General features: G+C 38.6%; 1 protein-coding gene across 2 annotated transcripts in view; it reads left to right on the top strand.

Annotated features, from left to right (window-relative positions):
• Window positions 1–14,514, top strand: part of nr4a3 (nuclear receptor subfamily 4, group A, member 3) — a 30,904-nt gene extending 16,390 nt beyond the window's left edge. For both annotated transcript variants that reach the window (XM_043690044.1, XM_043690045.1), the window contains one exon: window positions 12,945–14,514. In XM_043690044.1, the coding sequence (XP_043545979.1) occupies window positions 12,945–13,201 (257 nt within the window). In that variant the 3' untranslated portion in view covers window positions 13,202–14,514. The remainder of the gene's footprint in view (window positions 1–12,944) is intronic.
• Window positions 14,515–19,397: the final 4,883 nt, after the last annotated feature.

The following is a 19,397-nucleotide window of genomic DNA, read 5'->3' as shown; positions in this document are numbered from 1 at the left end:
TGAATCTATGCTGCACTCCCTCAATAGCCAGAATGTCTTTTCTCAAATTTGGAGACCAGAACTGCACACAGTACTCCAGGTGTGGTCTCACCAGGGCCCTGTACAGCTGCAGAAGCACCTCATTGCTTCTCCACTCAATTCCTCTTGTTATGAAGGCCAGCATGCTATTAGCCTTCTTTACTACCTGCTGTACCTGTATGCTTGCCTTCATTGACTGGTGTACAAGAACACCCAGATCTCTTTGTACTGCCCCTTTACCTAACTTGACTCCATTTAGGTAGTAATCTGCCTTCCTGTTCTTGCCACCAAAGTGGATAACCATACATTTATCCACATTAAACTGCATCTGCCATGCATCTGCCCACTCACCTAACTTGTCCAGGTCACCCTGTAATCTCCTAACATCCTCATCACATTTAACCCTGCCAACAGTCCTTACCAAACAAACTATTTACATAGCCACCTAAGAATTCTATAACTGGCTTCACAAGCTAGTTGCAAGCTTAGAATTAGAGGATATTTTCTAGTCTACCTGTTCGGAGATGTTACTACACACCTGTAGAGTGTGGGCGGACTTGAACCCAGGCCTCCTGACTTAGAGGCAGGGTCATGACTACAATGCCATGAGCACCCTGAAAAACGTAGAGTTAAATTACAGCTTATAATTTGAACTTCCTAATTCTGGTTACTAGTTGCCCCCATTATTAAACATACCATTAGGTTGAATGAATGATTGACATCAGAACATTCCATCTGTGAGCAGGAGCAAGCTATTGGGAAGGCTAATGAAGTGTCAGCCTTTATTACAAAAGGATTTGAGGACAGGAGTAGTGAAGTCTTACTTCAATTGTACAGGAGCTTGTTTAATCATACCTAAAGTACTGTGTGCAGTTTTCATCCCCTTATGTCAGGAAAGATATTATTGCCATACAGGAGTGTAATGAAGGTTCACCAAGCATGATCCTGGAATGACAAGATTGTTCTCTGAAGGGAGTTTGGGCAAACTAAGCCTGTATTCTTGAGAGTTTCAAAGAATGAGTGGTGATTTCAGTAAAACTTTCAAAATACTTAATAGAATAGACAGACAGGGTAGATGCAGGTAAGATGGTTCCCCGTTTGGGAAGTCTAGAACCAAGGGTACAATTTAAAAGTAAGAGGGATGCCACTTGGGAGATGAATTTTTTTCAAAATCAGAATCTTGTGAACGTGTGGAATTCTCTATGACAGAGATCCTGTGGAAGCTCAGTCTTTGAATATGTTTAGGTTGAGATTGACAAATCTCCAATTTCCAATAGAGGCCTATGGAGATAGGTTGGGTAAAAGGTGCTGAAGTGTTTGATCAGCCATGATCACATAAATTGTGAGCCAGACTTGACAGGCTTAAATGGCTTTATTTCTGTTCTATGTCATAATTGTTTTTGCTGCAACTCCATGCCAATGATGGCTCAACCAATCAGCACCCTCTTCCCATGATGTATAAAATGGTATCCCATTGTTCACGTCTTTTTCTAGCAACGCCTTTTTCATGAATGCAAGTCAAAAAGCTTCAAGTTGCTGTCTTATTTTAGCAACATTTTTCTAATTATTTACTAATTATCTCATTATGGTTTCTAAAGCACTTGCAGTGAAAGCAGAAATTTAATTAACTGGTTATTGTTATCCAGTTCAACTGTCTTGAACAATAGTCTTGCATTGGCCACTTTCATGCTCATTGACATAGTTCTCATTTAAAAAGAGATCAAATCTTCTTTCTCTACTCCACATTTTCTTCTCAATAGCCTAGGATTATGCCTTCAGAGTCCGGTAACCTCCCCACTATGTGTTCTTGTGATATATTCATAATCAATTCTTCTTCTATTATTGCTGCTGTTAGTTTTGTTTTTTTCCTTAAATTAGATTGTTCCCCCAAATATTTATAAATGCCAGAGCAAAAGCTTTATTTAATATTCCTGCCATAGACTACATTTCAACAATTAGTGTTTCTGGCACTTTCTTTCTAGGCTTTAATTTCATTTGCTAATATTTCCTATGCACCTTTTGACTTCTTGTCACCTCCTGACCTGAATTTGCAAAATCTTTAATAGTAGTTTTAATTATAAAATTAGCAAGAAAAAATAATGATGTTTCTTTGTTTTTCATTTTAAGTTCTTTATATCATCTATTTGCTCCTATTATTTTGTGCATAATTAAATGATTTCAAATCATCCAAAAATCCTAGATCTGTCCCTGACTCAAATTGCCCTATCTGAAAGACCTAAAATAAGAGCAGGGGTAGATAGGTGTCTGAGCCTTCTCTGCTAGTCAGTAATATGACAGCTGATCTTCTACATCACTCTACTTTCCTGACAATTATCTTGGAATTTAATGACTGAGCATCAATTATTACTCTCTGGGTTTGAGAGCTACGAAAATGCACGACCCTTGAGTGAACACATTAGTTCTGGATGTCTTATCCAGTGCAAATATCCTCCCAGCATCAAGCCCTTTAAAAAATGTATATGTTGCAAGGACCACCCTTCATTCGTAAACTCCAGGGAATGTAGACTTAGTCTACTCAATCTTCTCTGTTAGGATACTGCCCTCATCCCAGGAGAGAGACTATAGTATAATTATAGAAATTTAAGGAACAGAAGGAAGCCTTCTTTTATAGTTACATGAAATGTGGGCATCACAGGTAAGGCCCACATTTGTCCATGCCTAAATGCCCTTGAACTGATCGGTTGGCTGTCTAGGCCAATTTAGAGGGAAGTTGACAACATTGTTGTGCACCTGGAGTCTCATGTAGTTCATGCCATATAATGACAGCAGATTTAACTTGCTAAAGGACATTAGTAAACCAAATGGGGATTTATGCCAATCCATAATGCTTCCCTGGTCACCAATAGACTAACTATAATTACAGACTTCTTAAGAATTGAATTCAAATGTCATCACTTGTCATCATGGAATTCAAGCCTATGCCCTGAGAATATTAACCTGGGGCTCTGCATTATCAATCCAGTTACATTACCACTATTCCCACTGAGCATGTGCCAGCTGAAAAGAGCTCACCAGCCCAGTCCCATTTACCAGTTCTTGTCCTACAGTCTTATTACAGCTGTTGGTATGCATATTCAATTGCAATGAGGTTTTCTATCTCTATCACCATTTCACATGTTAAGCTCCAGATTTTTTTCTCTGGCTCTTGTGGAAATAAAGCTCCTTAACTCCCCTCTAATTCCTGTACCAATTATTTTAAATCTATGCCCCTCAATGTTGATCTCTATTAAGATACTCCTGCTTCTTCCGATCCATTCTAGGCCCCTCAGACTATTGTAAACCACTTTGAAACAGTGATGACTGGGTCTTTTTTTTAAAAGAAAGCAAATGCTTGGATATTGAATCTTTTGCCATATCTAAATCTCTTTGTTCTTGTCAGTGTCCTTGTAAATGTCATTTGTAACCCCTCTAAAGTGATTACGTCCTTCCTTGTAATGCTTTGATCAGAACCATTCACAGTCGTTGACTCTGGTTAGCCCTTGCTAATGAAATCTTTCCACCTTCATCACCTTATCTAATTGTCATGCCACCTTCAGGGATGCTCGGGCAGACATTCCAATGTCCCTCTGCACCTCTCCATATCCCACTATTTACTGTGCATTCCTTTGCCTTTTTTTCCTTCACACTTCTCCGGATTGAATATATTTTACCAATTTTTTTTGCCACCTGACCAGTTCATTGCTGTAGACTGCAGGAATCTATCAATCTTCCTCAATGCTGAACATATTGCCAAATTTCATATCATCTGCAAACATCTAAACAATGACTCCTTCATTCAAGTCTAATGAATCATGAAAAGCAAGGGGTTTAGTGGTGGGAATTGCTGAATGCCATTGGAAACAGCTATCCAGTCACAAGAAACAAACTTCTGCTGACCATTACCTTCTGACACAAAGCCAAATTTGTGTCCCATTTGCTACTTTCTCTTGGGTCCTATGGGCTTCTGCCTTATGACCCATCTGCCATGTAGATCCTAACAAAAGGCTTGCCAATAATCCACATTAACTATGTCAAAAAGCTACGTCCTCAATTTAGTTCAATTGGTCAAACACTACTTTCTCTTCACAAATCCATACTAACAGTCCTTGATTTATCGGTGTATTTTTGAAGTTATGATTACAATTGTTTCTCTATGTTTCTCCCAATACCTTTACCCATCACTGAATTTAGGTTGACTAATCTGTGATTTAATTGGTCTATCCCTTTGCCTCTAGTGATTGTAACAAGGTCAGCCAGGTGGATCTCATAGAATTAATTCCATGATTGGGGCTGTTAATCTGGTCTAATCAGAGAGCCCTGACCAACAAAATAAACGGGTGTACTAAAAAGAAAACAGAAATGTCAGAGGCTCTGTTCAATCCAAGAAAAAAAAAGCAAAAAAAAACGGGTGTACTGCTGTTAGGCGGTACTGTGGGGGAAAATAAAGAAAAACAGGAGTGTCAGAATCCTGCTTTAAAGAAAAATAAATAGGAGTGTCAGAGCTTCTGGGAGCTGGCTTTAAGGGAGCTAGGGCAGTGTGTGAAGGACTCTCCACTTTCAAAAAAGGGTGAACCGCTGTTAGGTTATAGTGTGGGGGAAAATAAAGAGGGAGAAAAACCAGGAATGTCAGGAGAAGAAAAATAAACAAAAAGAAAAAAGACAAAGAATAATCAGGGGTATCAGAGGTTCTGTTCACTGAGAGCTGACCAGTGTCAAGCACTCCATATGTAAATAAAGGGTGACTTGGAGATGAGATACCAGCCTCTGTAGAGTTATTTCAGAAGGGAAATGGAATATTGTTTGTTTCAAGGGGAATGGAATATAAAATAGGCATGTTTTGCTGCAGTTGGACAAGGCATTGGTGAGAACGCAGCTGGAGTACTGTATATATCTTTGATCCTTAAAAAGGGACATAATTCTGTTAGAAGCAACTCAGAGAAGGTTCATCCAGCTGACTCCTGGGATGAAGAAATGATCTTATAAGAAAAGTTTGGGCCTGTATCCATTAGAGTTTTTTTAAAAAGAGGTGATCTTATTGAAACATGTACGATCCTGAAAGGAAATTAACAGGGTGTATGCTGAATGGATGTTTCTCTTTGTGGGAGAGATTAGAATGAGGAGCGACCGTTTTTAATAGAAAGAGTTTCCCACTAATACAGAGATGAGGAAAATATCTTTTATCAGAGTACCATAAGTCTGTGGAATACGCTTCCTGAAAGAGTAGTGATGGCAGGATCATTGAATATTTTTAACTTTGAGTTAGGTTCTTGATTAACAAGCAAGTCAAAGGGAAGGGGTAGGTGGGAAAGTGAAGTTGAGACCACATTAGATCAGTAAGTACTTTTCAAGTTGCAGAGCAGTCTTAAGGAGTTGAATGATGATCTTGCTCCTAATTTGTATGTTCATATGAAACAATTCTCTGCAATTTACCCATTCAATTAGTACAGATTTAACTTAACCTTACTCTGACTGCACTTCTCTCAACACCGTTCCCATTCACCACAATGATACTGCTGTTGATTCCAGAAATGTTGGGCTCATAACTACAACTTCACCTTTCACCTTTCACCTTAATACTGTATCTAAGCATTCCCTAGCTTTCCACACTCCCTTTTCTGTATACCAATCGTGTTCTCCAAGTCCCATACCCTGTCGCACTTTGCATCTCTCCCTGAGTCACTTACAACTGCATTTTAAGTTTTTAAGTGCCTAGCTTTTAGCTGTCTATTTTTGACATTATCCACTGATTGGGAATAGGAGCTTCAACATAAATGCCACAAGCTTCAGAAACAAAACAGACACACTCAACACTTGTAAAGGACCAAATTTTGCTTGTACTGTAAATCACTTTTGAGATTTCTCCAGATATGAAACATACTATATAAATGCAACTTTTTCTTTCTTTGATTGAAATACTTGTCGTATTATCTTACCTCAAAGTTTTAGGAGCAACCTGTCCATTATCTTCGACGAACATTGCATCCAAGTGAAGCTTGCTTTGCAACCCAGAACAAATCTGGGCCCAGTAAACCGTAGAATATATGTTCCTCATATGCTTCGTTTCATCCTAAGCATTTTGATACTCCTCTACACTTGCTTTGTTTTCCTGCCTCCATTACATGCCACTTCAAGTCAAGAAATTCCAGCCCTCAGTATTTGACATTAGCTTCCCTTTTTGACGTCCAGAGATTTCTGGATTTGGGAGTTCCATTTTTGTTCTTTGCAGGAACAGTTCTTTTTCTGAACATTCACTGTGTCCTCATTGAATGCCTGTCACTACTTTGACATGAATTTACCTTTTTAATTGCTAATACTATTTTAATCTATTTCTAAGCTCTATTTATAATCCACTTTTTTTCCTAAATGATAGCTTGGTAAAATTGGCCTTGATCTAGTTGAAAACTTTGACTCTGACAAATTCTGGAAGTAATAGAGTTTTGCAGCAGAGAAAGAGGCCCTGCATTGATTATCCAGCACTTATTGACTCAAATCCCATTTTATGGCAGTTGGCCCGTATTTTGTAAATGCTCTGAAACTTAAGAAATCATTTTAAATACTTCTGAAATGTTGTGATAGTTTCTGCCTCTACCACCATTTCAGTCAATGAGTTCCAGCTACCCACTACCCTCTGGTGAAATAAAACTTCAATTCCCCTGCTCTTTAAGTTAAATAAGAGCTGGAATAGGCCATTCAGTCATTTGAGCTTGTTCCACCATTCAATTTGACCATGGCTGATCATCTAACTCTATCCTGTTCTCACTTTCCCACCACACCTTCTGATCCGTTTAGCCCTAAGAACAATATCTAAGTCCTTGAAAACACTGAATGTCATAGCCTTAACTGCTTTCAGATTCAGAGAATCCCACAGGCTCATCACACTCTGGGTGAAAATGTTTCTCCTCATCTCTGTCCTAAATCACCTACACCATATCCTTAGACTGTGATCTCTGATTCTGGACTTATTTCCCACTCATCGGGAACATCCTTCCTGTGTTTAGCCCTGTTAGCATTTTATAGTTTTCTGAGATCACCCCTCATTTATCTAAAGTCCAGTAAATAAAGTCCTAATCAATCCAGTCTGTCTTCATACATCAGTCGTGCAATTCTAAGAATTAAATTGATGCCCCCTGATTATTCATCCCTCAACTAAGAGAAAACATTTTTCCTATCTTCCTATGTCTCTCATAATTGTATATGCTTCAATTAGGTCTTGCCTTTTTCCATAAGTCTAACAGAATTAAAATCACTACTGCCAAAATGTTCTACTAACAGTAATTTTTTTCCACTTCTCCAGCTCTGTAAAACGAAGTCCAGAACCGTATCTTCTCTCCTTGGGCTTGCTACCTACTGGCTAGGAAACTTCTATTAAATGCATCTTGAGAACTTTACACTCTATATGCACACTGTAATGATTACATCCCTGTTAATATTGGGGTAGTTGAAATGACCCACTGTTACTGCCTTAATATCACAATTGTGTTTTCATAATTACCCTTCCATCATCTTCTGATTGTTTTGCAAACTGTAGTACATTCTCACAGGTGTGATGGCTCCCTTTGGTTCTTCACTTCAACACACACAGCCTCATTTGATGATTGTCCTCGTACATGTCCCTCCTCACAGCTGTAAATGTTTCTTTAACTAATATTACAACCACTTCTTTCATTACTTCCCCTCTCTATCTCATCTGAAAATTTTGGAATTATAATGTTCAGCCACTTTTCCTATCATTTTTCTTCGGCCGTCTATCAGTAATAGCTAAGACGTCATACTCCTCTGCACCCACATCTCATCTGCCTTATTTTCAACTCCCTGCTCCATTCTCCAAGTTCCTTGACTCTTTTTGTGTTAAGGTAAGATAAATTAAATACTTATGTACTTACTGTCTCATCTCTTTCTTGTTTTCTATAAATATCTCTTCCTCAAATTCTCTTGATGTTTGTTTTACGCACTCTTGTGCATTCTGGTATATCATCAATTAGATTAGATTAGATTACAGTGTGGAAACAGGCCCTTCGGCCCAACAAGTCCACACCGACCCGCCGAAGCGAAACCCACCCATACCCCTACATTTACCCCTTACCTAACACTACGGGCAATTTAGTATGACCAATTCACCTAACCTGCACATCTTTGTGACTGTGGGAGGAAACCGGAGCACCCGGAGGAAACCCACGCAGACACGGGGAGAACGTGCAAACTCCACACAGTCAGTCGCCTGAGTCGGGAATTGAACCCGGGTCTCTGGCGCTGCGAGGCAGCAGTGCTAACCACTGTGCCACCGTGCCGCCCACCTTTTTCATTACTGATAGACGGCTATTACTGATAGACGGCCGAAGAAAAATGATAGGAAAAGTGGCTGAACATTATAATTCCAAAATTTTCAGATGAGATAGAGAGGGGAAGTAATGAAAGAAGGTGAATTCACTCCACCTTTTCTTCAATAAATGTAAACTCAAGTAAACCTGACTGTATTTGGTCCCCTGATCAAATCATTTTCATTATAAATAACGTTTTTTAAGTCCTTCATATATTATAGCCTGGCAAACTGGAAATCAATCTTCACTTCTACTCTTTTTTGTTTTGTCCCTAAAGCAATTCTCAATTCATGCTATTACACTGCCTCCAATCCCCAAGAACCCTAATTTTGTGCAATAACCTCATGTGTGGCATATTTTTCAAATATTTCTATCAAAATCTAAAAACACTACAGTCATTGTTTTCTCTTATCTATACTGCTATTTTCAACCTCAACAATTCCTAACAGATTCATGAAATATGATGACCCTTTCATAAGTCCATATTGACTTTTTCCATTCATATTCTGATTTTTCTTTTCAGGTTTCTGTTATGATGTAATGGATTTAACCAAGGATCAGGCTATTTTGGGTCAGATGATGTATAATGGGTCAGGTCCAACAAATGATCTTTGCGTAAAAGATGCCCTAGAAAACAGTGACCATAACAAGGTAGAACTTAGCATTCAGTGTGAGAGGGAGAAACTTAGGTCAGAAACAGCTGTGTTAATTTAAGTGATGGTAATTACAGAGGAAGGAGGGCAGAGCCAGCTGGTGTGGATTGGGAAAGAGGTTTAGCAACAAAGACAATTCAAGAACAATGACAGACATTCAAGATGGTTCACAGCCATATGTGTGTTAACTTGGATAGAGAATCGACTAACTAATAGAAGATAGAGAATGGGACAAAGGGAACATTTTTAATGATAGCAATCTGATTATATAGTGGCATGCCACAGATAGTATTACTGGGGTCACAATTATTTGCAACATAATAACGGCTTGGATGAGGAAAGTGAATGTACTAAAGGCAAGTCTATCAATGACAGAAAAATAGGTGGGAAGACAAATTGTGAGGGTTACACATAGCCTGTAGAGATATATAGACAAGTTAAGTCAGTAAGCACAAATTTGGCAGATGGAATATAATGTTGGAAAATGTGAGGTTATGTCCCTTGGCTGGCAGATGGAATATAATGTTGGAAAATGAGGTAATGCCCCTTGGCAGGAAGAACTGAAGAGGTGAATATTATTTAAATTGAAATATAGTGTAGGAAACTAGCACAGAGGGATTTCTGGCCATCCTGCACAATTAGGAATGTTTGCCTTTATTTCAAAGGAATGGAGTTTAAAAATTTGGAAGCCTTGCTAAAACTATACCAGGTACTAGTTAGAGTATGTTGAAACTTTATTGCTGGAACAGCACAGCAGGTCAGGCAGCATCCAGGGAACAGGAGATTCGACGTTTCGGGCACAGGCCCTTACTAGTTAGAGTATACCTGGTATACTGCAAATAGCTTTGGTCCCATTATTTAAGGATAAGAAAAACTGGCTTTGGAAACTATCTAATTTGGAAGCCTTGCTAAAACTATACCAGGTACTAGTTAGAGTATACCTGGTATACTGCAAATAGCTTTGGTCCCATTATTTAAGGATAAGAAAAACTGGCTTTGGAAACTATCTAAGGGTAGTGTAGATGCTAGGTTATTAAGTATATTCAACACTGAGGTAGATAGACACGTTTGTCTATCAGTAAGGGAATTAAAGTATATGGGGCAGGGAAGGAAAGTGGAGTTGAGGATCATCAGATCATCCATGAGCAGACTTGATGAGCTGAATAACCTACTTCTGCTCCTACATCTTATGGTTTAATAATAGATCTCGGCATATTCCCTGCGACTGAGGTCAGGGACTAAATCCATAATTCCTTGTTTGCTTTCCCTCTCATTCTTGAATAGTGGGATTACGTTTGCCACCTTTCAACCATGGAATCTAGGGAATTTCAGTCAATCTAAAACCATTCATTTATCATCTCTGATGCCACCTCTTCTAAAATCCTAGGATGCAGGCCATCAGCTGCAAAGAAAATGTTATTGGCTGGTACAATTACAACATTTAAAGGCATCTAGATGGGTACATAAAAACAGAGGTTTGGAAGTATATGGCTCCAAATGCTTGCAAATGGGACTAGATTAATTTAGGATATGTGAAGGGTCTGCTTCTATGCTGTACAATTCTATGACTGACTTTTAGCCTTATTGATTCCTACGATGCCTTTTACTAAATTTTCATTCTTACTAGATTGTGAGAACACTTGGGAATTAACAATGTTCTTTTTTGTTCTTTTACCATTAAAATTTCCCCATGATAATTTCTTATTTCTCTTCCTCAAAGGACCCACACTCACTTGTGGCTCTTTTCATTTTTATATGTAGAAGCTTTTCCAATCTATTTTAAAGGCTCTTATTCTCACTTTGCTTTTTTTATTCTTAATCATTTTCTTACTCAACCTTTGGATTCTAAATGTTACCAATCTCAAGGATTGCTACGTTTTTTGGAAAAGCTTCTACAAATAAAGTATTCTGCAGTATTCATTCATTTATTTTGTTGTAAATGATTTACAGAGATGCTATCTTTAGCTTCAGACTTTTTATATAGTTCGTGATATAACCTTGTCTCAAATGCCTATGTTACCTTTTTAAATTCACCTTTCTTCCTGATCTGCTCTACTACTTGTATGTGCTACTCTGCTTTACATCCTTAACTTCTTCTCTTGCTGCTTAAAAATCTATCCTTTCCTGTATACTCCTGAATCTTTTCAACTTAAAAACATGTTGCATAACGCTCATGGAAGGGGAAAGAAACTGTGTTTTGATTTGTTAAAGGATTGCTTGTTTTCTATTCAAGAAAATTCTGTGGTTAATATCATCAACTGCAATCCAAACTCTTCTGAGTTTGCTTTCAGATTTAACCATTTTCAAAGGAAAATTCTTTTATTGCTTTCAGTACTAAAATTTTAATTCCAGTCAATATAATTTTGTGCTTTTTATGTTGTCTACTAACGTGTTTCCTGTGATTATTGCTTACAGCAAATTGCACCTTCATTTATTTATCTCTGTTTATTCTTTCAGTTCAGTTTTCTGTCCGTCACCTCATCCCTTAGTGCTTTCTGGCGTATCCATTACCTTTTGCCTGCTTTTCTTGCCTTTTGTTTTCTTTTGTGTGTAATGTGGTGGTTGGTGTGGTGAGGAGGGAAGCTGCTGAAGCAAATAAGCTTTTATTTCCAGTGGTACTGAAAGCAATGTGAAATGGCAGAGTTCTAAATACTTTGCCCCATGGCCTGTTCACAAGCATAGCTGGCACCCTGGAATGCTCTGATTTCCCTCTGTCCTTAACTCCCGATGGTTTCTCAACCATTGCTTATGCCACAGCTCATTCCTGTCAGTCCCCCACATCTTAAGTTGCCACATTGTTTTAAAGCAAGAACTGATTTGAAGGTACATACCTCTGACCAGCTAGGATGGGAGAACAAATTACCTAAAGGACCCAAAAGTACACAAAAAAACAGAACCGCAGATGCTATAAGTCTGAAATAAAAACAAATTGCTGGAAAAGCTCAGCAGGTCTGACAGCTTCTGTGGAGAGAATGGGGTGGCACTGTGGCTCCGTGGTTAGCACTGCTGCCTCACAGCGCCAGGGTCCCAGGTTTGATTCCAGCCTCGGGGGACTGTACAGGGTCCCAGGTTTGATTCCAGCCTCGGGGGACTGTATGTGTGGAGTTTGCACATTTTCCCCGTGTCTACATGGGTTTCCACCGGGTGCTCCGGTTTCCTCCCACAGTCCAAAATTGTGCAGGTCAGGTGAATTGGCTGTGCATTAGTGGGAGGGAAATGGGTCTGGGTGAGTTACTCTTCGGAGGGTCGGTGTGGACTGGTTGGGCCGAAGGGCCTGTTTCCAGACTAATCTAATCTAATCTAAATCGGAGTTAATGTTTCTGGTCCAGTGACCCTTTCTCAGAACTGATTCTGAAAAACAAGGTGAAGGATGGATTCTGAAATCTCCTCCACAGTGGCACCCATTGATCAGAACCTGCAATTACACTGAGTTGAAATGGGAAAAGAAAAATGGCATTATTTACCTTGGGGAGACTGGATGCTAAAGTTTGACCAGAAATGATTTTTGCAGAAGTAAAATTGAAGGCATTAAGTAATTGTTCTATGTGATATTTTAGTACAATTTTAAAAATGATTTTAAATGTTGATTGAGTTTAGGAAGCAAACAACTTTGTATTCTAAACGCCCTGAATTGATTCTAAATGTTGCTAAGATTTGTCAAAGATCTATTTTGAGTATTCTTTTTCCCAGACTAATCCCTTTTTATGGGTTGTTTGAGACTAGCCAGCACATTTGCAGCTGCCAAATGAGGAAACTTTTTCATTCTGCGACCTTGGAAACGAAATATAAAACAAAATTTCAAATCTAAAATCATGTTGCACATATCCATTGTATTGATAAAATTTTAAAGTTAGGCTGACCTTGTTTGAAAGTGCACTGTAAACGGCAAAGAAACGTGCCTTTGCTTATTTAATGTCAGAATAGAGTGTTAATATTGCTGGTCATCTCCCTGCAGATCGCCATGGGTTAAAAGAACCAAAGAAAGTGGAAGAGTTGCAAACTCGAATCGTCAGCTGCCTGAAGGAACACGCGTTATTTAACAGTACCGGGGAAAACAAAGGGCAGCCATGGTCCAAGGTGCTAGGCATCATACCTCAGTTGCGTACTCTTTGCACGCAGGGGCTCCAACGCATCTTCTACCTAAAATTAGAGGACCTAGTGCCACCCCCAGCTATTATTGACAAGCTATTTCTGGATACACTGCCTTTCTGAGACGTCTTACCTCTATCTTCTTGGCAAGCTAGTGCACACTTCAGTGGATTGTGGTGAAAACAACAGCTGGTGAACTGGCTTCTGTCCCCTAGAAAGCAGCTCCAACTACCCACGTCCAAGGACTTCTCCTGGCGCTTTACTCTGCAGGATCCGATACATTTTTAAAAATAAAAACTGCTTGCTGCTTATGGGAATTGCTGACGTGCCACTTGGGAACGAGACCCGTCATGATAGAAATGATTATCTGACGTTTTTCAGTCTGTAACATGTCGTCCCAACGTTCTTGGGTGATAGGAAACTTTTTAAAAATGTCAACAACAAAATTGTTACAAAGGTAGTACGCTTTTTATTGTGATTGATGCCTTTAGTATAGCTCCTGATGTGTCATATGTACAGCAAATAGTGGTGCAAGAAGGCATCTCTGATGAAAAATTCTGATTTTAGAATGCAGCGATAAAAGGCTGGCTCTCACGTTCAAGTGCAATTTTTTTGAAAGTGCTACAACTTGGAAATTTTTTTGTTGGTTTTGATTTTTTTTAAACTCTAATTTATTGTAATACTAAAAGAATTTGAAATACAGAATTTGTTGGCACTAACTTTTACTGACAAAGTTACCTGAACTTGAATTATGATATTTGTACTGATACATATACATGTGACGTGGGGACACTTTGTGAACCGGAAGAGCACTTAAACATTGCTTAGAGAAAAATATACGGAGTATAAAAAACACACTTTTAATTTTTAACAATCTTTTATGCAGTGTTTTAAAGGATGATCACAGAGCTTGGGCGTAAGAATATTGAAGTACAAGGGCAAGATCTTCTGAGTCAGAATTGGTTAATCCACCAGACTGTTTTACAAATCAAGCAGGTCTTACTGAATACTGTAGTTGTAAGAATGTAGGTGCTAGAAGGGATGCAGTCAGCTGCATTATACATTCCGTGTTCGTAAAAGTTTTTGTATGATGTTTATACTGTTGATGCCATATACTAATACAAAAATACTTTTGTTGCATAATGTCTTTATTTGTATAAAGATTATATGCATGTTATTGTAATGGCTTTGCCTGTATTTATTGCGACAATTGCCAGTTGCTCAGAGTAACTCTGCAGGCTGAATTCAGGAACCCTAGCTGTTAAAGGGCAGTGCCTTGCTTTTGACAACAGAGTGTATTCACAAACCATCTCTATGCTCCTTCAGCATTCGACAGTGTTTTATCGTGTTAACCTGTGTGTTTTCAGATGTTCAGTACATTGTACATAGACAGAAATGTAAATTAAAATATTAAATTGAATAACGTTTTATCAGAACACACTTGGCTTTGGAAGATTTGTTTTGAAATTCTTGCACCCATTTACATTATTTTCAGTTCTATCAATGGTACATTGCACTTTTTCCATTTTGATTCAATTTATATTTTATTTCAATTTATGTTTTAAGGCAATGAACATAATCAAAATGTGATATTAAATGTATTACTTTATCTTCTTGGTCTCAAGTAATTGACAGAATGGGTTAAATACACAGTACTGGGCCTTGACTGGGACTGCTCAATGATGAGCCACAAAACGTTACATGAAAATAGCCCAAAATGAAAAGTAGGTTTTATGACAGTCAGCTTTTAGGCCTGGATAGGATGGCTGTTGGAAGGTGCCTTCTAGAGAGTCACAAGCATGAACTAGCGTTTCTGGTGTCACTCAGTAAACCATGGGATAGTCATGACTTTTATGGTAGTATTGTAATGCTAGGGTCTTTTAAAGTAACCTATTTTATAAGACAAAATATGAAATTACTTTTGATAAAATTTCATTTGAATCAGAATAATCAAGATTGCTGTTGAGCAATGAAAAATCCAAACATTGTCTATATTAGATCAGTTTTTTTTGTTTCACTATTTGCATGGTCTATATCTTCCTTTTTTTAAAAAGGATTACCGTCCAGTTAATCAGTTTTAATTTAAATGTAATTATAATGTCACAGAGCTAGTTATTTTTACTGATGTCAACTTGAACTATACTATGTAATTATGATTCTTACTTATGATTATTTGGTCAGTGTTTTCTCACATTTTTGTGTCATTAACTAACTTAAAACATTTCATTAAATTATCAATGAGAAATACAAGAAATCACTGTTTCTTGTGAAATATCATATTTAGAAAATGGGTTAACGTGGTCCTTAAACAGATTTGTTACAATTCCGGGCTCCCATTCAAGCAACCTCCAGTGCTAATGCCTCAGTAAAAAGAGAACCCTGATTCATTTGTGGAGAGACACAAACAATGCTGCACATATCCAAGAATTATTTCCTCTAAAAATTAAGTGCCAGATTAATCACTTTATATTCAGTACTTGAAGGTTATTGTTTTGTGTGCCTTGCCTTTAAGAGAGTTAATCACTGAGGATACCATGTGCTGTGTGCATACAATGTTGCGACTCTGCCTGACAGTCTGCTTTTGTGTCTGCAAGCTTCACACTCAGAAATAAGTTGGTTTGTTGTAATGTCCATTTTTTTTAACTTGTAATATTTTACTGTGCTAAATAAACTAATTCATGGAGTTTGTCACTACCTTATAAGCAATTGATTATTAGCTTATTGTTAACATGACAGCTATCACTTTGGCTTCAGGTTTTTTGTTCACTAAATTAAACAATAAATTTTTAATTTTAAAATAGCATATGGAATGCCAATGATATAAAAGCATATGGGATAATGATAAATGTTCATTTTTGATGGATAGTTTACTTACTTTAAAATAATCCCAATTTTTAAGGGCAAATTTTCCACAAATGTACTTCTTTGAATTTCTCCCAATAATTTTATGTTTTAATATAAGAACTGTATACCCTTTTCACATTAGAGTAAAATGGGATGGAAAACATAGAAGTTGTGTCTCCTGTTAGAAATACACTGTCTAACACTCAGACTCAATTTTCTGTGTAAGTTTAGAACCCACTCTTTAGTGTCTTAATCTCATTTACGGTTATTGTTTAATTATAGACATTTTGCAAGGCATAAAAGACCTTCAGTTAAACAGGAATACTGTTAGCTGCTTTTGAGTTTTGTGGATCCATTTCAAAAATACTGCTCTGTCTTACCTTTGTGTGTCAATAAATTTATTGTTCCTGGAGGGTTAGTGACAAAATATATTCAGTGTTTAAAATAAATTGATATATCAAATATAGATCTCATGTGACTTAAGTTTATCCAGTACGGTAGATCATGTTCTATTTAATCTGTGCTAAGATGGCATAACTTTGCAAGGACATTGAGCTTGGGAGCATTCTAGATGTGAGGGGATTTTATGCTGCATGGAATGGTCAAAATTGGCTATTCCTTTGGAATGTCTCTCCTATTCAAATAGCAACCATCTGTAGAATGGGGAGATTAAACCAACCTCTAATGTAATTGTCATCTTATAGCTGCTTAGTGTCAAGGGCATCTAGAAGAGCTGTGGTAATTTCTTTGTCATTACACTCTCCTTTTCTTTACTCCTTTATTGTTTCTGTTACTCTTTTTTTATTTGAATTCTCTCTCCATGCTATTTTTCTTCTTTACATGATACCGTTCCCTTTCTGCATTTCACACTGTCACTTTACATTTCTCCCAGAGCTCTGTTACCTTGGCAACCTCCTCTAACGCCATGTTTTTCTTTCAATCAGCTGCAAGTGCTGGCTTTTCTTTCAGCAATACCTCACAACAGAGTCACAGCTGGGGGAACCAAGTTGGGAGCTGCTGGAGAGGGAAAGGTAGCTGGAATCAGGACTAAGCAGAAAATGGTGGGAGGAAGTGAATTTTAGAGCAGACAACAGTTGGTGGCAGCACCAGAGAGCAGCAGAGGACTAAATCAGTAAGCCTGTTTTTTGGTCTGCTGCATACCCCAATGTGGATCCCAACTTGACATTAAGTCTGAGGATGCCTGACGTAGGTTTGTGCATGTTGTGCCAGACATGATTTAGTGTAGTGATGGCTTCTAACTGGGCTGGGTATACCTGGATTTTTTTGTCTGTTGAAAGGCCTGTGTTGAGGTGTTCGGATAATTTATAAGGAACATTTTTGCTTTTTGATTCATCAGTTGAACTTCCAAATATATACAGGTTAGCAGTAGGAGTAAGCTGTATGTTTTTGTGAATGTCTCATGTGTAATGTTAATAAAAGGTAGGTGAGGACTGTAAGTGATCTCAGAGATTTTGTTTCTGTAATAAAGCAGGGTTTTTTGTATATAATGTGGTTAGCAGAAAGTAAATTGAAAAAAAAATTGAATTACTGCTTTAAATAACAACAAAAGTAGATAAAGAGAAAAGCACACATTAGGACAGAGAAAACTGATTATTGAATCCCAACAGTGTGGAAACAGGCATTCAGCCCATCGAGTCCATACTGACCCCCTGCCCCCCCCTCCCCAAGAGCATAATGACCCAGATCTCCTCTGCCCCCTCCCCCCATCCCTGTACTCCTGCATTTCCCATGGTTAAATCCGCCTAGCCTGCACATCCCAGGATGCTACAAGGCAATTCAGCATGACCAATCCACCCAACCTACACATCTTTGGATTGTGGGAGGAAACTGGAGGACCCAGAAGAAACCCATACAGACAGGGGAAAATATGCAAAGTCCACATATACAGTCACCTAACAGTGGAATTGAACCTGGGTCCTTGGTGCTCTGAGGCAACAGTGCTAACCACTACCCTTGCCGCCCGTGATGTATATTCAAAGACAGGCTGATGAACATTAATTGACTAAAATTGTGTTGGTCACGTCACACAAACATTTATTAATTTTTAGATTGGAAAATTAAGAGTCATAGTCATAGAGGTCTACAGCACAGAAAAAGAACCTTCAGTCCATTTAAAAACAAGCACCTAACTATTCTAATCCCATTTTCCAGCACTTTTTTCACAGGTTTATGTGCCTTAGCATTATGTGCACAACTAAATGTTGAGTGTTTCTGCCTCTGCCACCCTTTCAGGTAGGGAGTGACTTTCTTCTCTTGCCCAAAGCATGTGGCCAGCTTTTCTTTGAAGTTGCCAAGCATCTAACAGAAATACAAGCAAATGTTGTAGCATGCAAATCATGTGTTACAGAATTAAAGCAATCAACCAAAGATGATACACCCACAACAATGATCCTTTAAAGCTGTTCAATAGCTAACAAGATACTTAATTACTATGAGTCAAATACTTCATTCGTGGAGTTGCAGGGCACATATTTGAAAGAAGCTGTATACAAGTAGTAAAAAGTCCAGATTTATTCTTGGCATTCCAAATGCCCATGGGTCCCCTATTTGGAACGTTCTCTTTCCTCCCAGGAATGGAATTAATTGCGTCATTGATGAAAAGGGGTGGACCAGAGATTTGGCTGCAGCAGAGCCTCTAAAGATGCCTGTCTGTGGTTAGATTTGCCCCTGCAAACTGTTCTTGAAAATACGAGTTGACATCAGTGCAGTGACAGGAAACCGGCCAAGCAACTGTGTATTTCCTGAGCCAATGAGACTAGGAAAGTAAACAAAGACAGAATGGAAAAGTAAGCTCCAAGGCAGCTGACAGCACACAGAAGATGCTAACATTGAGGAACCCACTCTGCCCAACATAGCCACCAAATTAGATATTGGAGCATTGATAGGAACGTTGAAGATAACAGCTCATTTTTACCTTGCGCACCTTCTCAAGTATCCACACATCTTCATCCTGCCCTTTGACATGATAAGGAAACTACTGATGCTGTAACCATGGGACTCATACCCAACCCACTGCTCCCCTCATACCAACCCTTTCCCTCTGAAGTCTTGCTTTCAGATACCTGAGATTTGTCACTTGTTTCTCCACAGCTGCCCAGGGAGGGAAGGGGGGTGCGGGGTGAAGAGGGAGAGAGCGCGAGCGAGTAGTACAGCATTGGCAAATAGACATGATATGGAGGTGCTAGTGTTGGACTGGGTTGGATAATCTCAAAAATCATACGACATCAGGTTATAGTACAACAGGTTTATTTGAAAACATTAGCTTTCAGGGCTTTGCTCCTTTTCCAGGTGTAATGAGAAAGGAGATATTAGACATAGAAGTTATGAGTGGCACGGTGGCTCAGTGGTTAGCACTGCTGCCTCACAGCACCAGGGTCCTAGGTTCAATTCCATCCTTGGGTGACTGTGCAAACTCCACACAGACAATCTTCCAGTGTCTGCGTGGGTTTCCTCC

Source organism: Chiloscyllium plagiosum, chromosome 5, assembly GCF_004010195.1.
Source record: "Chiloscyllium plagiosum isolate BGI_BamShark_2017 chromosome 5, ASM401019v2, whole genome shotgun sequence".
Classification (NCBI taxonomy): Eukaryota; Metazoa; Chordata; class Chondrichthyes; order Orectolobiformes; family Hemiscylliidae; genus Chiloscyllium; species Chiloscyllium plagiosum.
Note: the sequence above shows the minus strand (reverse complement) of the source record. Positions and strands in the feature narration are given on the sequence as shown.